Raw genomic sequence first — 27,063 nt, 5'->3', positions numbered from 1 at the left:
ATTAGACCTACCCAGATAGACAGTATTAGACATACCCAGATAGACAGTATTAGACCTACCCAGATAGACAGTATTAAACCTACCCAGATAGACAGTATTAGACCTACCCAGACAGACAGTATTAGACCTACCCAGATAGACAGTATTAGACCTACCCAGATAGACAGTATTAGACCTACCCAGACAGACAGTATTAGACCTACCCAGATAGACAGTAATAGACCTACCCATCGAGACAGTATTAGACCAGTAGAAGACAAATCAACAACCCCTCTGAAATGAAAGGCACACAACCACATACTGACGGCACACACATGCAGGTATTTCACCTGAATCCCTCCCAGGTGTAATTTCCCTTAGGTACAGATGTAGGATGATCTTTCCCTCCCCTAACTGTCAGTGGAGAAAATGCAACCACTTGACTTGGGAAGAATCCATCTAGTCAGGTGAAGATGTTCAGTGGCCAGCTTCAAAGGATACTTCAGGATTTTATCTTCTTCCCCAGAGGCAGGTTAACTAGTGGATACCATTTTTATGTCTGTGTCCAGGATGAAGGTAGTTAGGGGTAGTTTTGCAAGCCAATGCTAACTAGCGTTAGCGCAATGACTGGAAGTCTATGGGTATCTGCTAGCAAAATAATCAATGGATTTATGTCATTCATTTAAAATCACAAGGATGTTGGTACCAATCGCATATTGCACCTTTAAAGTCTAATTCTAACTTGAACCCTGAATCTAAACTCGAACTACATCAAAGTGTCTCTTGATTAATTTGATCAAATTGAGCTACATTTCCATTCCCAGGAAAAACACTTTGTATGGATTACACAGGCAAGCCGATAATCGAAAACTCTGATCAAAGTCAGATAATCTGCCACGTGTATATATGTTGAGGATGTTTCCCAAACACGAGGAGTTGAACCTCTGCTCTACTTCACTAAGTTACAGAGTCAGTCGGACAACAACACAGTCTGTCTAACACGGTCGGCCAACAACAGTCTGTCTAACACGGTCGGCCAACAACACAGTCTGTCTAACACGGTCGGCCAACAACACAGTCGGACAACACAGTCTGTCTAACACGGTCGGATAACAACACAGTCTGTCTAACACGGTCGGCCAACAACACAGTCGGACAACACAGTCTGTTTAACACAGTCGGACAACAACACAGTCTGTCTAACACAGTCGGACAACAACACAGTCTGTTTAACACAGTCAGACAACAACACAGTCTGTCTAACACGGTCGGATAACAACACAGTCTGTCTAACACAGTCGGACAACAACACAGTCTGTCTAACACAGTCGGACAACAACACAGTCTGTCTAACACGGTCGGATAACAACACAGTCTGTTTAACACAGTCGGACAACACAGTCTGTCTAACACAGTCGGCCGGCCAACAACACAGTCTGTCTAACACGGTCGGCCAACAACACAGTCTGTTTAACAGAGTCGGACAACAACACAGTCGGACAACAACACAGTCTGTCTAACACGGTCGGCCAACAACACAGTCTGTCTAACACAGTCGGATAACAACACAGTCTGTTTAACACAGTCGGACAACAACACAGTCTGTTTAACAGAGTCGGACAACAACACAGTCTGTCTAACACAGTCGGACAACAACACAGTCTGTCTATCACAGTCGGACAACACAGTCTGTTTAACAGAGTCGGACAACAACACAGTCTGTCTAACACGGTCGGATAACAACACAGTCTGTTTAACAGAGTCGGACAACAACACAGTCTGTTTAACACAGTCGGACAACAACACGGTCTGTTTAACAGAATAGGACAACAACACAGTCTGTCTAACACAGTCGGACAACAACACAGTCTGTTTAACAGAGTCGGACAACAACACAGTCTGTTTAACAGAGTCGGACAACAACACAGTCTGTTTAACAGAGTCGGACAACAACACAGTCTGTTTAACAGAGTCGGACAACAACACAGTCTGTTTAACAGAGTCGGACAACAACACAGTCTGTCTAACACAGTCGGACAACAATATAGTCCAACACAGTCTGTCTAACACAGTCGGACAACAACACAGTCTGTCTAACACAGTCGGACAACAATATAGTCCAACACAGTCAAGCAAAGCATCCTAATGGTACGTGCACATTGTCCAGTTCACATGTCCTATATAGGACCAGTGGACCAGTGTAGATGACATATTTACAGCACCACGGTGCTAACAGCTGTGCATTATTAGGACACACTCACTGATAGGAGCATAAGATGGTCTCCATCCCAAATGGCACCCTATTCCCTACATAGTGCACTAGTTTTGACCAAAGCCCCATCAGCCCTGGTCAAAATTAGTGCACTACACTCTAAGAAAAAAGGGTTCCAAAAGAGTTCTTTGGCTGTCCCCATAGGAGAAAACGTTCTGGTTCCATGTAGAACCCTTTCTACATGAAACCAGAAGGTTCTCTCCTATGGGGACAGCCAAAGAACCATTTTAGGTTCTAGATAGCACCTTATATTCTAAGAGTGTACATAGGGAATATGGTGCCATTTGGGACGCAGGGACGGGATCAGACAGGATCAGACGGGATCAGGCGGGATCCATCTGAGCCTGAGGAGAGACTGGCGGAGAGAATTAAACCATTACTGGGAGATCTGAATCACAACCTGAGCAGAGTTACTGGTGTGGCTGGGAAGGAGAGAGAATGAGATAAACCAGGAAGAAATCAATCTGTCTGACCTTTCTGACTGTCTGTCTGATTGACTGTCTGTATGACTGACTGTCTGACTAATTGACTGACTGACTGACCGTCTGACCTTTCTGACTGTCTGACTGACTGTCTGACCTTTCTGACCATTTGACTTTCTAACTGTCTGTCTAACTGTCTGTCTATCTGACTGTCTGTCTGAGTGTCAGGACCAACGTGAGCTGGATCATTCAGACAGACAGTCAGTCAGTCAGACACGTGTCGACTAAGCAACAGAACAGCTGTCTGGGGTTTAACGCCAACATGGATCCAGCAGATGTGTTGTAGTGACTCTGATACAGATAAACCCAGTTGTGTGTAATGGTAAACAGAGTTCAACCATCTCCATGTTATCACCACCACTGTACCTTCTGGTGTATCCTCTGTGATAAGGCTGTCTATGTACTGAATCGGTATGTGTGCCACTTTGACAGAACAGCCGCAATAAGCTAGTGAGATAGTAGGGGTGTTATAGAGGTGTCATATTCTGGGTAATATGATTTTTGGGGACAAGCAGGGAAACAGAGACGCCCTCTGGCATCCTGTCACCCGGGGCTAGGGGTCACATAAGACCACCGTGTGTGTGTGTGAGTGTGTGTGTGTGCGTGCGTGTATTTATCTATGTGTGTGTGTGTGTGTGCGTGTATTTATCTATGTGTGTGTGTGTGTGTACGTGTATTTATCTATGTGTGTGTGTGCCTTTGTGTGTGTTTTGACAGCTTGATGCATCGACAGCTCATTTGCACACAGCCAAAACATCAGGCTCAACCTAGACGGTAAAGCTTTCTTCCGACAAATGGTAAGTTTAGGAAAAGCTCCCCACCATCAAACCTCATTAAAGCTTCCCATACTGCACCATACAGTAAACAGATAGGGTTACAGCAGGCTAAAAATATGCACGGGCGTCAGACTATCTCCTCTAGCCTGGGACTCACAGAGGGAAACGGGGGTGTGTTATGGACTTTTGAAGATTGGAGAAAGACGGACAGACGGACGGACAGACAGGAGGAGGAAAGTAAGGGGGGAGAAATGAAACTAGACAAAATGTCCGGATTGTTTCGCTACTGTTCTACTTGTATGTACTGTGTACAGCCAATGAGTAATTAAACTATTACTAACTACAAAACATAAACATAGTCCTTCCCCTACGCCTAAATCTGCCATTGTGCCCGTACCTTGTGGTTTCACAATAATATTTCCAGTACTGGGAAAGTTTGACCTTATTTACTTGAAAAAACACTAAAAACAAAAACAGCTTTTTGCTTTAGTGCCTCAGTGCCAAAACAAGTTTTACCCAAACCACCTGAACCCTGACACTTTCAGACCTAAACCACCTGAACCCTGACACGTTCAGACCTAAACCACCTGAACCCTGACAAGTTCATACCTAAACCACCTGAACCCTGACACGTTCAGACCTAAACCACCTGAACCCTGACACGTTCAGACCTAAACCACCTGAACCCTGACACGTTCAGACCTAAACCACCTGAACCCTGACAAGTTCATACCTAAACCACCTGAACCCTGACACGTTCAGACCTAAACCACCTGAACCCTGACACGTTCAGACCTAAACCACCTGAACCCTGACACGTTCAGACCTAAACCACCTGAACCCTGACAAGTTCATACCTAAACCACCTGAACCCTGACACGTTCAGACCTAAACCACCTGAACCCTGACACGTTCATACCTAAACCACCTGAACCCTGACAAGTTCATACCTAAACCACCTGAACCCTGACAAGTTCAGACCTAAACCACCTGAACCCTGACAAGTTCAGACCTAAACCACCTGAACCCTGACAAGTTCAGACCTAAACCATCTGAACCCTGACAAGTTCAGACCTAAACCACCTGAACCCTGACAAGTTCATACCTAAACCACCTGAACCCTGACAAGTTCAGACCTAAACCACCTGAACCCTGACAAGTTCATACCAAACCACCTGAACCCTGACAACTTCATACCTAAACCACCTGAACCCTGACAACTTCATACCTAAACCACCTGAACCCTGACAGCTTCATACCTAAACCACCTGAACCCTGACAAGTTCAGACCTAAACCACCTGAACCCTGACAACTTCAGACCTAAACCACCTGAACCCTGACAACTTCAGACCTAAACCACCTGAACCCTGACAAGTTCAGACTTAAACCACCTGAAACCTGACAAGTTCATACCTAAACCACCTGAACCCTGACAAGTTCATACCTAAACCACCTGAACCCTGACAAGTTTATACCTAATCCACCTGAACCTTGACAAGTTCAGACCTAAACCATCTGAACCCTGACAAGTTCATACCAAACCACCTGAACCCTGACAAGTTCATACCTAAACCCCCTGAACCCTGACAAGTTCAGACCTAAACCACCTGAACCCTGACAAGTTCAGACCTAAACCACCTGAACCCTGACAAGTTCAGACCTAAACCACCTGAACCCTGACAAGTTCAGACCTAAACCACCTGAACCCTGACAAGATCAGACCTAAACCACCTGAACCCTGACAAGTTCAGACCTAAACCACCTGAACCCTGACAAGTTCAGACCTAAACCACCTGAACCCTGACAAGTTCAGACCTAAACCACCTGAACCCTGACAAGTTCAGACCTAAACCACCTGAACCCTGACAAGTTCAGACTTAAACCACCTGAAACCTGACAAGTTCATACCTAAACCACCTGAACCCTGACAAGTTCATACCTAAACCACCTAAACCCTGACAAGTTCATACCTAAACCACCTGAACCCTGACAAGTTCATACCTAATCCACCTGAACCTTGACAAGTTCAGACCTAAACCATCTGAACCCTGACAAGTTCATACCAAACCACCTGAACCCTGACAAGTTCATACCTAAACCACCTGAACCCTGACAAGTTCAGACCTAAACCCCCTGAACCCTGACAAGTTCAGACCTAAACCACCTGAACCCTGACAAGTTTAGACCTAAACCACCTGAACCCTGACAAGTTCAGACCTAAACCACCTGAACCCTGACAAGTTCAGACCTAAACCACCTGAACCCTGACAAGTTCAGACTTAAACCACCTGAAACCTGACAAGTTCATACCTAAACCACCTGAACCCTGACAAGTTCAGACCTAAACCACCTGAACCCTGACAAGTTCAGACCTAAACCACCTGAACCCTGACAAGTTCAGACCTAAACCACCTGAACCCTGACACGTTCATACCTAAACCACCTAAACCCTGACAAGTTCATACCTAAACCACCTGAACCCTGACACGTTCATACCTAAACCACCTAAACCCTGACAAGTTCATACCTAAACCACCTGAACCCTGACAAGTTCATACCTAAACCACCTGAACCCTGACAAGTTCATACTGGCACTTTGAACACGAGCAGTACCAACTAAACAGCTTCAACACCTTCATTGTTAATTTAGTAAAATTACTCCTACGTTCCAAATGGCACCCTATTCTCTTTATGCTTTGATACTTTTGACCAGGGCTCATAGGATAGTGTACTATATAGGGAACTGGGCACCATTTGGAACTCAACCTCCATCTCAACTGATTTACACCTCAAATAGTTCTGTTGATCATCTAAAACTGTCTGCAACAACATTCAGTAGGCTACACACAATGGTGAAAAGTTAATATTAGATGACTGTTGTTTCTGAACTTTAAGGTTCGGTTTCACTGTGGTAGCAGGCCACTATACGATCCAATGAGAACTCACATATCCACATCCAAGCTGTCATATCATATTATAGTACCGTAGCTCCTGTAACAGAAAGGTCATTCACAGTGACACACAGTGCTGTACATGATGGACCCAACCTCCTAATCCCTAACCATGGTTTAACCCCAGTTTCATACTGAGACTTTTAGGGCAACATCTTTCCATTGGACCCAGATGAGGGAGGAAGGGAGGATGAGTAAAAGGGGAGGAGCCTGTTAGTGCCACTCACCCGTTCAACTGCACAGCTCCTCCCTGGCTCTCCGTTAGGCCCCGCCTCTGGCCCATGGCCACCTCGCAGGCGTTCTCATTGGAGTAGAGGTTGAAGGGCGTGTTATAGACAGAGGGCTGGGGTGCGGCAGGGAGGCAGGGGGGTGAGGAGCAGGAGGAGAAAGGGAAGAGGGGCTGGGGTGGAGGAGGAGTGCGGGCTAGGGTGGCGGGGGTGAAGGCAGAGGATGCAGAGGGAATGAAGGCGGAATGGGGGGAGCGTGCGATGGGGGAGTCCCTGTCCTCTCTCCCGCAGCCCCCAAAGGGCCGGGCAGTTTTGTTGTGTGGGGCGCTGGGGATAAGACTGGTGGGCTCAGTGGGATGGTGGTGGGGGTGGGGGTGGTGGCTGATAATAGCCACAGGCTTAATGATCTCTGATGGCTCGACCTACATGTTGGAGGAAAGGCATGCAGGATGCATAAACACATCAACACAACACATGCAACACTGATGTTTCCACAGCTCTCTTAGAAACAGACAAAAAGGCACTTTGTAAGGGGAATTATCTTAACCAAATCAAAGACTATTGTATCGTTCTGCCCTTTCATTTAGAAATCGTTAAAATACTAAATTATCCCTCTGAGAAGAGAGAAGCATCAGTTTTTATTTGATTTGAACTGAAACCATAAAAACAATGGAACAACTAGGCAATTACTGTATTAATATGGAACAACTAGGCAACTACTGTATTAATATGGAACAACTAGGCAACTACTGTATTAATATGGAACAACTAGGCAACTACTGTATTAAAATGGAACAACTAGGCAACTACTATATTAAAATGGAACAAAATAGAATGGCTTTACAAATGGTGGTCTTGTTCCCAGCATGCAACACAGATGTTGTGTGACATCATTTCAGAGGGGCCCAATTTATGCAAAGACATTCAATATCAATTAAATGAACTATGTTAACTTTTTTACAGTAACTAGCTGGAATACCAATGTTGAATCAAATATTTTGTTAGGTCTATACCTGGCTTAAAGGGGGAGAGAATCACATCGTCTGTGATAAACATACGTACCTTCGGGGCCACGGGAGGTTTTGGGACGGTGGAGGCTCTGTGAAGACAAGAAGATAATTAAGTAGTGGATGTACGTGCTTGTAGCACGTTGTCTGGGCTACATTGGTGACATCACAACTTCCCTGAGATCTGAAGCCAACTTTCACACACAGAGTGACAGATCAGTATCTTGCTCTGTCAGCTAAAACGGCTGGCGTTGAGTGGCGTGTGTTGTTGTGCAGAAGGTTGTGAGTTTGAGCCCCACTCGGATCAGAACAGAATGCACTTGGTTACTAATACGCCAGCGTTATCAGCCACGAACACGCCAAATCATGTGTCAATGTAACTTTGTCCACATTGCAAATGATAGACAGAACATGAAAATAGAGTCACACGTAGCTTGACTAAAAAAGTGTCTGTTTTCAATATGTAATGCCTCAATTGCATGTTGTACCCATTGCGGGAGACATTAGACCTGCCACAGTTGAGTAGCACTCTTGATGCTCCTAAGAGCATTCTGTTCTGCTAAGATCATCTTTTCATTTTGGTGGGAGCTGAAATAAACCCCGGCAATTATGAGGGAAACATTTTGACTTGAGCTTTGAATGGAGCGCAAGAGGCAGTTGCCGAGAGAGAGTTTGTTGTCATCGAACTTGGCAGCATCCAAAAGTGATCCCTGTCCGTGAAACTTGGATTACAGACAGAATGAACATAGGTCACATTAGATGCCAGCTGTTGAAAGTCTATTAAAGCAACCCCATCTATTTGATACCAATGAATCTGGTGCCCTGAGGAGACTGGCCAAAGCTGGCCCTCAGAGACATTTCAATGTCAGCAGCTAGATTAAACATTCTAGAACATCTCAGAGTCACCATAAACCTTTCCAGGAAGGTTTCCCTGACTGTCTCTGACCCCTTCCTGTGCTTACAGTCTCTTCCCTTGAACAAGGTTCCCGGGTAAAGAGGTCTTCTGAGCTCAACGGGAGAAGAAATAAAGGGTAAATTATTGCAGTTTCAAGCTGAAAGACCCTCTCTTGTTTTGTTTTAACCTTTATTTAACCAGGCAAGTCAGTTAAGAACAAATTCTTATTTTCAATGACGGCCTAGGAACAGTGGGTTAACTGCCTGTTCAGGGGCAGAACGACAGATTTGTACCTTGTCAGCTCAGGGGTTTGAACTTGCAACCTTCCGGTTACTAGTCCAATGCTCTAACCACTAGGCTACCCTGCCGCCCGAATGACCAACTTATAAGCAACTTTGAACAGTCAACTTTTGACTTTGAAATGTAGACGAAATGTAATGGAAAAAGAGTTGCGCTCGCTTAAGCTAATGAGCTAATCACCATCAAGCTTGGCATAAAGCAAAAACCGACGCAAGGACAGGTTTCAGTAAATTTAGCAGCCAATGGCTGCTTACCTGGGGCCCCCTATGTTAAGCCATTAGAGTATCCCTTCGTCTGGGCTGTATTACATGGGACATCATTTAGAGGAGATATGATAGCCTATTAATCATACACTCCCACATCTCCCCTGTCCTGCCTGGGGACAGCCCAGCATCCCAGAGCATAACCAAAGTGCTCTGACACCTTGGCATTCATCTCTCTTCAGGCCCGGGGTGAAGTTTCCCGTAGGTACAGATCTAGGTTCAGCTTCCCCTCCCACAAACCAAACCTTGATCATTGTTGGAGAAATGAAAAACAGACCCAAGATCAGCATCTAGGGGCAACTTCACCTGACACCTCGGCATCCATCTCCCTCTCACAGCGCTTTCTGACCTGTGGATGGGTCAGCCATCTCAATCACACCCCACAGCTTGCACAAGTCCCTTCACAGGTCAGCCTATGGGAATGTGTTAGGGTCAGACAGAGAGGGTGGGGGGACTACTGCTGTGTACTGACTGAAGCATAGCAATGAATAAATAAGATTGAAAGCACAAACAACAATCAGATCAGATTGTTGCTTGTCCAGGCATCCTTTCAGCAAGGTTTTCTCTGTTTCCATTGGCTTTAAAAGAATGTCTTAATTCAATATGGCTGGGCTTTTACAGTATGTTGGGTGTATTGTATGTTCTGTGTGCTTTGTTACTGTGGATGCAGACACTGACGGATGACTCCAACACTGATGGATGACTCCAACACTATTTGATGACTCCAACACTGACGGATGACTCCAACACTGACGGATGACTCCAACACTGACGGATGACTCCAACACGGGCGGATGACTCCAACACTGATGGATTTTTTAAATTTTACCTTTATTTAACCAGGCAAGTCAGTTAAGAACAAATTCTTATTTTCAATGATGGCCTAGGAACAGTGGGTTAACTGCCTGTTCAGGGGCAGAACGACAGATTTGTACCTTGTCAGCTCGGGGGTTTGAACTTGCAACCTTCCGGTTACTAGTCCAACGCTCTAACCACTAGGCTACCATGCCGCCCCAACACTGTTAAATGACTCCAACACTGACGGATGACTCCAACACGGATGGATGACTCCAACACTGATGGACGACTCCAACACTGACTCCAACACTGACGGATGACTCCAACACTGTTTGATGACTCCAACACGGATGGATGACTCCAACACGGATGGACGACTCCAACACTGATGGATGACTCCAACACGGACGGATGACACCTATACTGATGGATGACTCCAACAGTGATGGATGACGCCAACACAGACACTGACGGATGACTCCAACATGGATGGATGACGCCAACACTGTTGGATGACTCCAACCATGACGGACGATTCCAACACTGACGGATGACTCCAACACTGACACTGACGGATGACTCCAACACTGACGAATGACGCCAACACTGACAGACGACTCCAACACTGATGGATGACTCCAACACTGATGGATGACGCCAACACAGACACTGACGGATGACTCCAACAGTGATGGATGATGCCAACATTGATGGATAACTCCAACAGTGTTGGATGACGCCAACACTGACACTGACGGATGACTCCAACACTGATGGATGACTCCAACACTGATGGACGACTCCAACACTAATGGATGACTCTAACACTGATGGATGACTCCAACACTGATGGATGACTTCAACACTGACACTGACGGATGACTCCGACACTGACGGATGACTCCAACACTGTGCCATGAAATGGTATCAATCTCCACAGAGCAGAACATGTTGAATCAATAAAGCCCAGTGTTAGATTTACTGTGGGAGATTAGAATGAGGACAGAGCCAGGAGAGATCGGGTGAAGGGGAGTGTGCCTCCTCCTCTTCCCCAGGGATGGAGGCAGTTTGGTGGTGAGAGAACAGAGGTTGTGCAGGCGCTCTGGAGGTGCTCTGGAGGTTCCCCCAACCACTTCCCCTCACTGTGATGCATTGTATACATGCCACTCCCCTCCTGTCTTTGACAGAGTTTTATGGGGGAGACATTTCACACAAGCTCTATTTATGTGTGTAATCCCATAAAAATAATGTGTTTTACGCCTTGCCTGGACGAGGCTGTAAATACTTAATTCTCCCATACACAAACACACCCCATATGGGTGCACCCTCAGACAAACACACTCACTCACTCGCTCACTCACTCACTCACTCACTCACTCACACACTCACACACACACACACACACACACACACACAGACACAGACAGACAGACAGACAGACAAGCGGGGCGCGGTCCCATGGATGCCAGGCCTGACAGGTTGTGCCAGAGCACATTTCATGGGCTTTTGGAATAACACAAAGGACAAATGGCTGGTCAAACCACTCCCTAACACCTGCATACAGACTCTCACAGCAGCAGCACACATGCTGCTTCCATGATGTGTTCAGCACCTAAGGTTTAAAAATGAAAAGCTCTGACCAAGATCAAGAGGCTGACACATAAGGTTTAAAAATGAAAAGCTCTGACCAAGATCAAGAGACTGACACGTAAGGTTTAAAAACCAGAAGCTCTGACCAAGATCAAGAGACTGACACGTAAGGTTTAAAAACCAGAAGCTCTGACCAAGATCAAGAGACTGACACGTAAGGTCTGACCAAGAACAAGAGGCTGACAGATAAGCTCTAACCAAGACCAAGAGGCTGACACATAAGGTCTGACCAAGACCAAGAGGCTGACACATAAGGTCTGACCAAGATCAAGAGGCTGACACATAAGGTCTGACCAAGACCAAGAGGCTGACACATAAGGTCTGACCAAGATCAAGAGGCTGACACATAAGGTCTGACCAAGACCAAGAGGCTGACACATAAGGTCTGACCAAGACCAAGAGGCTGACACATAAGGTCTGACCAAGAACAAGAGGCTGACACATAAGGTCTGACCAAGACCAAGAGGCTGACACATAAGGTCTGACCAAGAACAAGAGGCTGACACATAAGGTCTGACCAAGAACAAGAGGCTGACACATAAGGTCTGACCAAGAACAAGAGGCTGACACATAAGGTCTGACCAAGAACAAGAGGCTGACACATAAGCGTAAAAACACAAAGTGAGGAGCAGCGTGCTGGTTTGTATTTTCCTGGAAGATACTAGCACATTATTGCCTGCAACAAGAGACCATTTTTATTGCCTTGGTACTATTTCCACCAGTATGTAGTAACATTTCACAACTCTTGGTATGAAATTCAAAACAGATCATCAAAAAGGCTGTTTTTCAAAACTTGAAGCACATTTTCAATTGACTAAAGTACAACACACTTTTTCCACCAAAACGAATCTGTGTTTCATCTAGAAACTGCCTTTCACAATGCAATGTTCACAATACTTTTCATATGATTCTCTTCTCATTTCTTTAAATACATTTGACCATCACTTAATCCAACTGTGTTTAAGGGTTAACCGCTTAACCGTTTGGTAAACATACATAACTACTCATGTTTCCTTTCCTAATACCACAATTTGCTCACCATATAAAAAAAGGTGTGTGAACACAATTTCTTTCAACATGGAGCAGGATAGACAGCAAGGGAGAGGAAGAAATAAAAAGAGCTTGTGGACAAGGAGCCCGTCAGAGAGGTGGGCAAGGGCCCAGTCAGAGAGGTGGACAAGGAGCCAGTCAGAGAGGTGGACAAGGGCCCAGTCAGAGTGGTGGACAAGGGCCCAGTCAGAGAGGTGGACAAGGGCCCAGTCAGAGTGGTGGACAAGGGCCCAGTCAGAGAGGTGGGCAAGGGCCCAGTCAGAGAGGTGGACAAGGAGCCAGTCAGAGAGGTGGACAAGGGCCCAGTCAGAGTGGTGGACAAGGGCCCAGTCAGAGAGGTGGACATGGGCCCAGTCAGAGAGGTGGACAAGGGCCCAGTCAGAGGTGGACAAGGAGCCCGTCAGAGAGGTGGGCAAGGGCCCAGTCAGAGAGGTGGACATGGGCCCAGTCAGAGAGGTGGACAAGGGCCCAGTCAGAGAGGTGGACAAGGACCCAGTCAGAGAGGTGGGCAAGGGCCCAGTCAGAGAGGTGGGCAAATCAAATCAAAATCAAATCAAATTTATTTATATAGCCCTTCGTACATCAGCTGATATCTCAAAGTGCTGTACAGAAACCCAGCCTAAAACCCCAAACAGCAAGCAATGCAGGTGTAGAAGCACGGGCAAGGGCCCAGTCAGAGAGGTGGACAAGGGCCCAGTCAGAGAGGTGGACAAGGACCCAGTCAGAGAGGTGGGCAAGGGCCCAGTCAGAGAGGTGGGCAAGGGCCCAGTCAGAGAGGTGGGCAAGAGCCCGTCAGAGAGGTGGGCAAGGGCCCAGTCAGAGAGGTGGGCAAGGGCCCAGTCAGAGAGGTAGGCAAGGGCCCAGTCAGAGAGGTGGGCAAGGGCCCAGTCAGAGAGGTGGACAAGGAGCCCGTCAGAGAGGTGGGCAAGGGCCCAGTCAGAGAGGTGGACATGGGCCCAGTCAGAGAGGTGGGCAAGGGCCCAGTCAGAGAGGTGGGCAAGGGCCCAGTCAGAGAGGTGGGCAAGGGCCCAGTCAGAGGGGTGGGCAAGGGCCCAGTCAGAGAGGTGGTCAAAGAGCTGGGCATGGGCCCTGTCAGAGAGGTGGGCAAGGGCCCAGTCAGAGAGGTGGGCAAGGGCCCAGTCAGAGAGGTGGACAAGGACCCAGTCAGAGAGGTGGGCAAGGGCCCAGTCAGAGAGGTGGGCAAGGGCCCAGTCAGAGAGGTGGGCAAGGGCACAGTCAAAGAGGTCAAAGAGCTGGGCATGGGCCCCATCAAAGAGGTCAAAGAGCTGGGCATGGGCCCTGTCAAAGAGGTCAAAGAGCTGGGCATGGGCCCTGTCAAAGAGGTAAAAGAGCTGGGCATGGGCCCTGTCAAAGAGGTCAAAGAGCTGGGCATGGGCCCTGTCAAAGAGGTCAAAGAGCTGGGCATGGGCCCTGTCAAAGAGGTGGACATCAGAGAGAGGGAGACAGACGGCAGATAACTGTTGTGTCTAATGAAGTCCAGGCCATCGTCGTTGACCATGTGGTAAACAGAGGTCTTACCATGGCAGAGGCTGCCAGATTAGTTCACCTCTATCTGAAAAGAGCAACTGTCAATTCAATCATGAGAACATTTAGTCTGGGGTAGCCTAGTGGTTAGAGTGTAGAGGCGGCAGGGTAGCCTAGTGGTTAGAGTGTTGGACTACTAACCGAAAGGTTGCAAGTTCAAATCCCCAAGCTGACAAGGTACAAATCTGTCATTCTACCCCTGAACAAGCTGCTCCTAGGCCGTCATTGAAAATAAGAATTTGTTCTTAGCTGACTTGCCTAGTTAAATAAAGGTATAAAAGTCAAGAAAACCAGTAAGTCTGCAGGATATGCTTTACAGTAAGTGGCATATTATAATGCATATCAATTCACAAAACATGTTCCAGTATTGTTATTCTTATAGTGTTGCCTCTGTTCCATCCTCAGAACTGACAGAAGACCCCTAGGTGGTGACCGTGGCCGTGTCCTGACAGATCAGCAGGAGTGGACAGCAGTGGACATGGTGAGGGCCAGGAATGACATACGACTGTCCGAAATAAAGCCGACCATTGATTGAGGAGAAAGAATGACACCTTTGCCAATGTGGCATCCATCAGCCTACCAACAATTGCCCACCTTTTGAAGAGGTACCAGGTATCTATGAAAGACATTTACTTGGTGCCTTTTGAGAGAAACAACAACCGGGTGAAACAGCTGCGGGCCGAGTATGTTCAGGTACAGCACTGTATACTGTATTACTGTTACTATTAATGCACATGATACTTCACAATATCATTCTGGAACTATACTGTAAAATTAACTAACCAAAATATAATTTTAGAGGGTGATGGAGCTTAATGCTGCTGATGAAGCCGGCTTCAACCTGTCTAAAATGTGGCGGAACCTCATCGGAACCTCATCGGCAAACCGACTGTCCAAGTGCCTGGACAGCGTTGGAGACACGTTGGCGATATCTCAGAAGATGATGTGGTAGGACGTAGGTCATTACTCTGATCTTAAAGCGCTGCGCAGCTCATTGTGTTTCTCAATGAAATTGAGCAGGCCTGTCAAAGTGAAGGAGTCATATATGTCATTGTGTGGGACAATGCCAGGTTACACTATGCAGAGGTGGTTCAGGCATGGTTTCGGCCCCTCCCTGATTCATGACCCTATACCAGCCCCCATACTCTCCTTTCCTCAACCCTATTGAGGATTTTTTTCAGCATGGAGGTGGAAGGTGTAAGATCGTCCTCCCCATGAACAAGCCACCCTTCTTCTGTCCATGGAAGAGGCATACGACGACATCAATGAAGACCAATGTCAAGCTTGGATTTGCCATACCAAAAGGTTTTTCCCGCGGTATATGAACAATAAGGACATTCACTGTGATGTTTGTTAGAATTTATGGCCAAATGCTCAACAGGCTTGACGCAAATGAATGCATGCTAAATGTTATGTTTAATTTTCATTCATTTAATTTGATTCATTTAATTACTTAGATTTGATTAAAGACTACACCTATGTTGCAATTATACGTGGTGAGAGATATTTAAAATCCAAATGAATGACAGGTTTTGAATGAAAGACTGGCTACGTTACAAGTGTGACCAGTTTGGAGTTTTGTACTAAGAGTTGTGAAAATGTACCACAGACTTGTGAAAATAGTACCAAAGCGATTAAAAATAACAATAACTCAGATAGATGTGAGAGTGCTGTAAAAATTAAAATACATCTAAAAAATCATACCAAAATACAGGGATTATAAAAAATTGTTATGCCCTTGATATGGCCATAAACATTCTGTTTCGTGTCAGATGGAGCGTATTGCCTGGAACCATTTAGACAAAGACAGCTTCCAGACTATATACACCAGATCCCATTGGGGTCTGAGGTAATCACTACATGACCAAAAATGTAGTGAGATTAAAATGTGTCCTTTCCCATGGGAGCCTGATGCTAATTACCTCGACAATGTGCCCTTCTGTAAATCATGAATGTAGAGCCTTAATGTATATCCTGGCAGACTAATACCCTCCAGCTACCGAGAAAGACTTGACCACTGGGTTTTTCATTCATTAATAATTAAATCTCCTCCTCCTCCTCTTCCTCCTCATCTTCCTCCTCTTCCTCCTCCTCTTCCTCCTCCTCTTCCTCCTCTTCCTCCACCTCCTCCTCATCTTCCTCCTCTTCCTCCACCTCCTCCTCCTCTTCCTCCACTTCCTCCTCCTCTTCCTCCTCATCTTCCTCCTCTTCCTCCACCTCCTCCTCCTCCTCCTCATCTTCCTCCTCTTCCTCCACCTCTTCCTCCACCTCCTCCTCCTCTTCCTCCACTTCCTCCTCCTCTTCCTCCTCCTCTTCCTCCTCTTCCTCCTCCTCCTCATCTTCCTCCTCTTCCTCCACCTCCTCCTCCTCTCTCTATTGCACATTTCCTGTTGTTTTTCTTGTGCTCCTTCTTTCTCTACACAGTTAGATCTTTTTTTTTTAATGCAAAAACCATAATCAGCACAGCCTTTCCAGAAAGTAGTCGTCATTCCTGAAAGTTGGACACACTCTGAGGCCATCTCCCTCCCTTATTAGGAAGAGAAGCAGGAATTAAGTGTTTTCGGAGCACTGTTTTCCCTTAAACTGAAGCAGACAGACTCCCTTCTCTCCAGAGTGAACGTCAGGGCACCACTAAAGGCCCCTGACAGACGGGATTGTTCCCACATGTGTGTGTTTGTGTTTGTGTGTGCGTGTGTGCGTGTGTGTGTGTGTGTGTGTGTGTGTGTGTGTGTGTGTGTGTGTGTGTGTGTGTGTGTGTGTGTGTGTGTGTGAGTTAGAGCGTGAGAGCGTGAGAGAGAGAGAGAGAGAGAGAGAGAGAGAGAGAGAGAGAGAGAGAGAGAGAGAGAGAGAGAGAGAGAGTGAGAGCGTGCGAGAGAGAGAGAGACAGAGAGAGAGAGAGAGAGTGAGAGAACACTTGTCTTTTCCCTGTGCATCCTGGTAAGGCATGCTAATAGGCTGATTGAGTCCCACATAACAACTTGATTCTTTGCTATTTTTAAGACCAGAGTGGAGAGTTATCTAAAAAGCACTTAAAATAGTGTGGGGAGCTGTGGCTGGTTCTTTTTATCTGGGCTCACACTACGGAGGACGGAGGTCAGACAGAGTGTGTGTGTGTGTGTGTGTATGTGTGTGTGTGTGAACGCATGCATGTTTGTGTGTGTGTGTGTGTGTGTGTGTGTGTGTGTGTGTGTGTGTGTGTGTGTGTGTGTGTGTGTGTGTGTGTGTGTGTGTGTGAACGCATGCATGTTTGTGTGTGTGTGTGTGTGTGTGTGTGTGTGTGTGTGTGTGTGTGTGTGTGTGTGTGTGTGTGTGTGTGTGTGTGTGTGTGTGTGAACACATGCATGTTTGTGTGTGTGTGTGTGTGTGAACGCGTGGGCGCGCACGTGCACAGCAGTCATATCTCAGCAGAGGAAACAAGAAGGTTGACCAACATCACCACATGTCCTTCTGGAAGCCTGACAATGACCAGACCTGGGGAAAATACAGATTTGAACACAACAGTGTTTTCCTCTATGTATTTCAACCCGATCACAGTTAGCTGGACTAAACATACCGGTATTTCAACATATCAAAATACTTTCCAAATATACTGTATACAGTATGGCCTGTAGATGTGGACCAAAGAGCAGTCTAAGGTGAGCATCAATATGACCAGGATCTGTCTGGGGTCAAAACACAAAGACAGCTTCCAGGCTATAAAGCTATAACCTCAGATCAATGTGACCAGACAATCTGTCTGGGGTCAAAACACAAAGACAGCTTCCAGGCTATAAACCTACAGTGGGGAGAACAAGTATTTGATACACACATTTTTTTGCTGTTTGTTCTTTGCTATAGGGCCAAACAGATTGGAGGAGTGGTTTACCCATACATCTCAGTTTTGGATAGATAACTCTTCGTGTTGTTGTTTGTTTAGCATTTTTCAATTTTCCAAAGATTTTCTATTGGGTTCAGGTCTGGAGACTGGCTAGGCCACTCCAGGACCTTGAGATGCTTCTTACTGAGCCACTCCTTAGTTGCCCTAGCTGTGTGTTTGGGTCGTTGTCATGCTGGAAGACCCAGCCACGACCCATCTTCAATGCTCTTACTGAGGGAAGGAGGTTGTTGGCCAAGATCTCGCGATACATGACCCCATCCATCCTCCCCTCAATACGGTGCAGTCGTCCTGTCCACTTTGCAGAAAAGCATCCCCAAAGATTGATGTTTCCTCCTCCATGCTTCACAGGTGGGATGGTGTTCTTGGGGTTGTACTCATCCTTCTTCTTCCTCCAAACACGGCGAGTGGAGTTTAGACCAAAAAGCTCTATTTTTGTCTCATCAGACCACATGACATTCTCCCATTCCTCCTCTGGATCATCCAGATGGTCATTGGCAAACTTCAGACGGGCCTGAACATGCGCTGGCTTGAGCAGGGGACCTTTCGTGCACTGCAGGATTTTAATCCATGACGGTGTAGTGTGTTCCTAATGGTTTTCTTTGAGACTGTGGTCCCAGCTCTCTTCAGGTCATTGACCAGGTCCTGCCGTGTAGTTCTGGGCTGATCCCTCACCTTCCTCATGATCATTGATGCCCCACGAGGTGAGATCTTGCATGTAGCCCCAGACCGAGGGTGATTGACCGTCATCTTGAACTTCTACCATTTTCTAATAATTGTGCCAACAGTTGTTGCCTTCTCACCAAGCTGCTTGCCTATTGTCCTGTAGCCCATCCCAGCCTTGTGCAGGTCTACAATTTTATCCCTGATGTCCTCACACAGCTCTCTGCTCTTGACCATTGTGGAGAGGTTGGAGTCTGTTTGATTGAGTGTTTGGACAGGTGTCTTTTATACAGGTAACGAGTTCAAACAGGTGCAGTTAATACTGGTAACGAGTGGAGAACAGGAGGGCTTCTTAAAGAAAAACTAACAGGTCTGTGAGAGACGGAATTCTTACTGGTTGGTAGGTGATCAAATACTTATGTCATGCAATAAAATGCAAATGAATTACTTAAAAATCATACAATGTGATTTTCTGGATTTTTGTCTTTCACAGTTGAAGTGTACCTATGATAAAAATTACAGACCTCTACATGCTTTGTAAGTAGGAAAACCTGCAAAATCGGCAGTGTATCAAATACTTGTTCTCCCCACTGTATAACGTCAGATCAATGTGACCAGACAGTCTGTCTGGGGTCAAAACACAAAGACAACTTCCAGACTATGAACCTATAACCTCAGATCAATGTGACCAGACAGTCTGTCTGGGGTCAAAACACAAAGACAAATTCCAGACTATGAACCTATAACCTCAGATCAATGTGACCAGACAGTCTGTCTGGGGTCAAAACACAAAGACAACTTCCAGACTATGAACCTATAACCTCAGATCAATGTGACCAGACAGTCTGTCTGGGGTCAAAACACAAAGACAACTTCCAGACTATGAACCTATAACCTCAGATCAATGTGACCAGACAGTCTGTCTGGGGTCAAAACACAAAGACAACTTCCAGACTATGAACCTATAACCTCAGATCAATGTGACCAGACAGTCTGTCTGGGGTCAAAACACAAAGACGACTTCCAGACTATGAACCTATAACCTCAGATCAATGTGACCAGACAGTCTGTCTGGGGTCAAAACACAAAGACAACTTCCAGACTATGAACCTGTAACCTCAGATCAATGTGACCAGACAGTCTGTCTGGGGTCAAAACACAAAGACAACTTCCAGACTATGAACCTATAACCTCAGATCAATGTGACCAGACAGTCTGTCTGGGGTCAAAACACAAAGACAACTTCCAGACTATGAACCTATAACCTCAGGCTAAACATCAATTCAATTTCATTCGGATCAAATTTTTCACTATGCTTGGCAAGCTTTTCACTAGGAACGATTAAGAAAGGTCCAAGCACAAAACCAAGTATTGGGTAACACCAAAAGTAGCGAGAAAAACCCAGAAGCCCAGATTTTGAGCTTTGAGAGGAGCCAGACTGACACCAGAGAGACCAAGATATATAGGACAAGAGTTCATAGATGTTCTCCCACCAGGCATAAATACGTTGAACAAAGGATTTATGAACATCATCTCTCATACCTTTTCAACATACTGATGTTGAACATCAATGCAATTTCTGGTTGAAAAAATGCAAAAAAAAAGCGTTACACTTAGATTTCAACTACAAATCAACAACAGGATTTCAAGCGTTGGTTTATTTTTCAAGTAGAGTTTACGTTTGTTGACAACTTAAGTTGCATTAACCAAAAACGTACGTTGATTTGTAATTACGTCAGGTTTTTGCCCCGGAAGACCAGCACTGAGTAATGGTCCACTGAGAAAGCAAAAGCTGTAGTCAATATTCCAATAGATTCACAGAGTCTGTATGAGGCCTTTAGGATTCAGTGAAGGACCATGAAGCAACCCACTGGTGACGTGAGGAGGGAGGTTGATAAAAAATGAGTCTTGTTTACAGCCATATACTGCACAGACAGACATATACTGCACAGACAGACATATACTGCAAAGACAGGCATATACTGCACAGACAGACATATACTGCACATACAGGCATATACTGCACAGACAGGCATATACTGCACAGACAGGCATATACTGCACAGACAGACATATACTGCACAGACAGACATATACTGCACAGACAGACATATACTGCACAGACAGGCATATACTGCACAGACAGGCATATACTGCACAGACAGGCATATACTGCACAGACAGACATATACTGCACAGACAGACATATACTGCACAGACAGGCATATACTGCACAGACAGACAGTACATTACTGTGCAGTACATCACTGTGCAGTACATCACTGTGCAGTACATCACTGTGCAGTACATCACCGTGCAGTACATCACTGTGCAGTACATCACCGTGCAGTACATCACTGTGCAGTACATCACCGTGCAGTACATCACTGTGCAGTACATCACTGTGCAGTACATCAACGTGCAGTACATCACTGTGCAGTACATCACCGTGCAGTACATCACCATGCAGTACATCACCGTGCAGTACATCACCATGCAGTACATCACTGTGCAGTACATCACCGTGCAGTACATCACCGTGCAGTACATCACTGTGCAGTGCATCACTGTGCAGTACATCACTGTGCAGTACATCACCGTGCAGTACATCGCTGTGCAGTACATCACCGTGCAGTACATCACTGTGCAGTACATCACCGTGCAGTACATCACTGAGCAGTACATCACCGTGCAGTACATCACTGTGCAGTACATCACCGTGCAGTACATCACCGTGCAGTACATCACCGTGCAGTACATCACTGTGCAGTACATCACCGTGCAGTACATCTGTTAGTACATGATGTACTAACAGTGGGTTAGTACATCACTGTGTAGTACATCACACAGAGCCTGCATCCCGACACCCTATTCCCTATGTAGTGCACATCTTTTGACCTAGTGAATAGGGTATCGTTTTGGACGGAGACAGAGAGCAGCAGAACATAATTGACGTAACCATATAGGGTCTAGTAGTTTATCGTGGTAGATGGACAAACCAAGGCACATCAAAGAGTTTCTGAATTTGATCAAGGCTGAATCTGATCGAGAATCTGATCAAAGCTGAATCTAATTAAGGGTTTTATCATTTTACAAGTTGTCTGTCTATCAAAATATTAATATTTTCCCAGAGAGTCAAACAAAAACAAGCATTCACTTGAAACACTATGGTAAGTCCCAGATTCAGGAACAGTGGGTTAGTCCCAGATTCAGGAACAGTAGGTTAGTCCCAGATTCAGGAACAGTGGGTTAGTCCCAGATTCAGGAACAGTAGGTTAGTCCCAGATTCAGGAACAGTGGGTTAGTCCCAGATTCAGGAACAGTAGGTTAGTCCCAGATTCAGGAACAGTGGGTTAGTCCTAGATTCAGGAACAGTAGGTTAGTCCCAGATTCAGGAACAGTGGGTTAGCTGCCTTGTTCAGGGGTAGAACGACAGATTTTTACCTTATCAGCTCAGGGATTCGATCATGCAACCTTTCGGTTACTAGTCACCCCATAGTAATATAGTCTTTTATAGCTATGGTTCTTAACAGACTGACCCGGCCTAGAACCAAACACACGGTGTATCACTGAGGAATGCAGGGAGGCTGTGTCTGGTGTGTTTATAACAGCCTAAACCTCAGTCTTAATGAGTCTTGTTTATAACAGCCTAAACCTCAGTCTTAATGAGTCTTGTTTATAACAGCCTAAACCTCATTCTTAATGAGTCTTGTTTATAACAGCCTAAACCTCATTCTTAATGAGTCTTGTTTATAACAGCCTAAACCTCAGTCTTCATGAGTCTCCTGACAAGGGGTTATACTTCCTCAACATTTTCCTAAAGGAACCTCCACCACAATGCATTAAAATCCCATCTAAAAGACTTCTATTGTAATTGTATAAACAAATGACTCATGTCCAGCACTTGGAGTGAGGCCAGCCATTTGGTGTGTGTGTGTGTGTGTGTATGTGTGTGTGTGTGTGTGTGTGTGTGTGTGTGTGTGTGTGTGTGTGTGTGTGTGTGTGTGTGTGTGTGTGTGTGTGTGTGTGTGTGTGTGTGTGTGTGTGTGTGTGTGTGTGTGTGTGTGGTTGTGGTTGTGTAGGTTGACTTGACCTATATGGTCTGTGTAGAGTCATCCACCTGGAGGGAAAGTCACAACCACGGAACGCTTTTGCCTTTTAGATCCTAATGAATAAAATTAGATTGACAGGACCTGATCCTAGATCAGCACTACTCCGAGACACTTCATGTATGTAGACCAATGTCTATGCACACTGGGGAGAGAAAGGGGAATAAACAGAAGTAAAACCGGCATTGATATATTTTGAAGAGACAGTGAGGTGGATAAGTGGGATCATGTGGATCAGGTGGATCAGGTGGATCAGGTGGATCAGGTGGATCAGGTTGATCAGGTAGATCAGGTTGATCAGGGGGATCAGGGGGATCCGGTTGATCAGGTGGATCAGGTTGATCAGGGGGATCAGGTTGATCAGGTAGATCAGGTTGATCAGTGGGATCAGGTGGATCAGGTTGATCAGGGGGATCAGGTTGATCAGGGGGATCAGGTGGATCAGGTGGATCAGGTAGATCAGGTAGATCAGGTTGATCAGGGGGATCAGGTGGATCAGGTGGATCAGGTTGATCAGGGGGATCAGGTAGATCAGGTAGATCAGGTTGATCAGGGGGATCAGGCGGATCAGGTGGATCAGGTTGATCAGGGGGATCAGGTTGATCAGGGGGATCAGGTGGATCAGGTTGATCAGGTGGATCAGGTTGATCACGGGGATCAGGTTGATCAGGTGGATCAGGTTGAAAATAAAAGACTGGTTCAGGTGTGCATTTTTAAGTCATAAAGCTGCCTTCAGAAAGTGTTCATACCCCTTAACTTATTCCACATTTTGTAGTGTTACAGCCTGAATTCAAAACGGATGAAATAGAGGGCGGATTCAAATACCTAAGCCGCAAAGTAAATATCTGTCGATGTGCCCTTGAGCAAGGCACTTAACCCTAATTATTTCTGTAAGTCGCTCTAGATAAGAGCGTCTGCTAAATAACTAAAATGTAAGTCATAAAGCTGGTTATACACTACTGCTCAAACGTTTGGGGTCACTTAGAAATGTCCTTGTTTTCGATAAAAACATACATGAAATGAGTTGCAAAATCAATAGGAAATATACGTTGACAAGATTATAAATAATGATTTTTCATTGAAATAATAATTGTGTCCTTCAAACTTTGCTTTCGTCAAAGAATCCTCCAATTGCAGCAATTACGGTGTTGCAGACCTTTGGCATTCTAGTTATCAATTTCTTGAGGTAATCTGAAGAGATTTCCTCTCATGATTCCCATGATTCCTGAAGCACCTCCCACAAGTTGGATTGGCTTGATGGGCACTTCTTACGTACCATACGGTCAAGCTGCTCCCACAACAGCTCCCACAACAGCTCAATAGGGTTGAGATCTGGTGACTGAGCTGACCACTCCAGTATAGACAGAATACCAGCTGACTACTTCTTCCCTAAATAGTTATTGCGTAGTTTAGAGCTATGCTCTGGGTCTATGTCCTGTTGTAGGAGGAAATTGGCTCCAATTAAGCGCTGTCCACAGGGTATGGCATGGAGTTGCAAAATGGAGTGATAGCCTTCCTTCATCAAAATCCCTTTTACTCTGTACTAATCTCCCACTTTACCAGCACCAAAGCAACCCCAGACCATCAGATTGCCTCCACCACCCCCAGACCATCAGATTGCCTCCACCACCCCCAGACCATCAGATTGCCTCCACCACCCCCAGACCATCAGATTGCCTCCACCACCCCAGACCATCAGATTGCCTCCACCACCCCCAGACCATCAGATTGCCTCCACCACCCCCAGACCATCAGATTGCCTCCACCACCCCCAGACCATCAGATTGCCTCCACCACCCCCAGACCATCAGATTGCCTCCACCACCCCAGACCATCAGATTGCCTCCACCACCCCCAGACCATCAGATTGCCTCCACCACCCCCAGACCATCAGATTGCCTCCACCACCCCCAGACCATCAGATTGCCTCCACCACCCCCAGACCATCAGATTGCCTCCACCACCCCCAGACCATCAGATTGCCTCCACCACCCCAGACCATCAGATTGCCTCCACCACCCCCAGACCATCAGATTGCCTCCACCACCCCCAGACCATCAGATTGCCTCCACCGCCCCCAGACCATCAGATTGCCTCCACCACCCCCAGACCATCAGATTGCCTCCACCACCCCCAGACCATCAGATTGCCTCCACCATGCTTGACAGATGGCATCAAGAACTCCTCCAGTATCCTTTCATTTTTTTTTCTTCATTTTTTCACAATGTTTTACTTTGTGAGCCGAACACCTCAAACTTAGATTTGTCTGTCCATAATACTTTTTCCCAATCCTCCTCTGTCCAGTGTCTGTGTTTTTTTGCCCATCTAATCTTTTATTTTTATTGGCCAGTCTGAGATAAGGCTTTTTCTTTGCAACTTTGCAGCATCCCGGAGTCGCCTCTTCATTGTTGATGTTGAGACAGGTGTTTTGTGGGTCCTATTTAATGAAGCTGCCAATTGAGGACTTGTGAGACATCTGTATCTCAAACTAGACACTCTAATGTACTTGTCCTCTTGCTCAGTTGTGCACCGGGGCCTCCCACTCCTCCTTCTATTCTGGGGTTAGTGTTAGAGAGTTGTACGAGATCTTCAGTTTCTTGGCAATTTCTTACATGGAATAGCCTTCATTTCTCAGAATAAGAATGGACTGACAAGTTTCAGAAGAAAGTTATTTGTTTCTGGCCATTTTGAGCCTGTAATTTGTAACCCACAAATGCTGATAGTCCAGATACTCAACTAGTCTAAAGAAGCCCAGTTTTATTGCTTCCTTAATCAGCACAACCATTTTCAGCTGTGCTAACATAATTGCAAAAGGGTTTTCTAATGATCAATTAGTCTTTTAAAGTGATTGACTTGGATTAGCTAACACAATGTGCCATTGGAAAACAGGAATGATGATTGCTGATAATGGGCCTCTGTAAGCCTATGTAGATATTCCATTAAAAATCTGCCGTTTCCAACTACAATAGTAATTTACAACATTAACAATGTCTACACTGTATTTCTGATCAATTTGATGTTATTTTAATGGTCAAAAACAGCTATTTCACATGTGAAACTGCAAAATGTACAATGTTGTTAGGGTGGAAAGAATTCAGCTTCAAATAATAGATTACTTGCACACTGACAAATACACACACACACACACACACACACACACACACACACACACACACACACACACACACACACACACACACACACACACACACACACACACACACACACGACATGGTAGTGAGCGCTTTGGGAGTTATCCTGTGAGTGACATTCTGAGGGCCTATAAACAGAGTAGACAGACAGTGTCATTAAAGTGACAGTAAAATAAAAGCTGGCGAGTTATACCTAGACTTATGGAATGCATCAATCTCTCATTTTCCTCTATAAAAACAGACTGCGTTGTTCTACAGATAAGCTACATGGATCGGAGAGGCACACAAGCTCACGGGTGAAAAATGTGTTGCGTAACTAACTGATCGTTGGACTCGAGACTACCTGTGTGAATGATGTCATCCAATGCTTCATGTGGCCTAACAGCATTGATGACACAGGCTGATACCTCTCACTGGCTGTACGCTGCACATAACATTTCACTGTGGAGAAAACTGAGTATTAAAAATGCACAGCAGGGTTGGGGTCAATTTCAATTTCAATTGCAGTAAATTCAGAAAGTAAATGGATAAACATTTGGAATCGATATTATCTTCGATACACTGAGAAGTCAGTGAAAATAAAAGCACTTTTTTTTCAATTATTGAATTTCAGTTCCCTTCCTCATATTGACACCAACCCTGGTGCACAGTGCTATTGTTGGTAGTAAGAATACAAGGGAAGTATTCTTGGACATGTACAGTGCAGATTACAATGGATCCCACTCAGCCCATGAAATGTTGCCTTTCCAGTCCCGAGAGCTGGTATCTGTAGACAGAGCAGAAAAGCTCCGTGATGATGATAAAAGCTTTCAAAAGGTAAGTCTTCTATTTTTTTATTTCCTTTATTTAACCAGGCAAGTCAGTTAAGAACAAATTCTTATTTTCAATGACGGCCTAGGAACAGTGGGTTAACTGCCTGTTCAGGGGCAGAACGACAGATGTGTACCTTATCAGCTCGGGGGTTTGAACTTGCAACCTTCCGGTTACTAGTCCAATGCTCTAATCACTAGGCCACCCTGCCGCGTGCAGGTCCACGTAGTAGTAAATTGAACCCCAATGTCACTACAGT

The 27,063-nt window shown here is 45.7% G+C and overlaps 1 protein-coding gene across 11 annotated transcripts in view; it reads right to left on the bottom strand.

Moving 5' to 3' along the window:
• The window catches only part of pdlim5a (PDZ and LIM domain 5a), a 160,473-nt gene that overhangs the window by 69,103 nt on the left and 64,307 nt on the right, over positions 1–27,063 (bottom strand). For 9 of the 11 annotated variants that reach the window (XM_031817097.1, XM_031817159.1, XM_031817096.1 and 6 more), the window contains exons 4-5: positions 7,751–7,787; positions 6,689–7,110 (exon numbers count right to left, since the gene is read on the bottom strand). In XM_031817097.1, coding sequence (XP_031672957.1) covers positions 6,689–7,110; positions 7,751–7,787 — 459 coding nt within the window. The remainder of the gene's footprint in view (positions 1–6,688; positions 7,111–7,750; positions 7,788–27,063) is intronic. The other 2 variants (XM_031817138.1, XM_020467316.2) reach the window with 1 other exon arrangement.

Source organism: Oncorhynchus kisutch, linkage group LG3 (assembly GCF_002021735.2).
Source record: "Oncorhynchus kisutch isolate 150728-3 linkage group LG3, Okis_V2, whole genome shotgun sequence".
NCBI lineage: Eukaryota > Metazoa > Chordata > Actinopteri > Salmoniformes > Salmonidae > Oncorhynchus > Oncorhynchus kisutch.
Note: the sequence above shows the minus strand (reverse complement) of the source record. Positions and strands in the feature narration are given on the sequence as shown.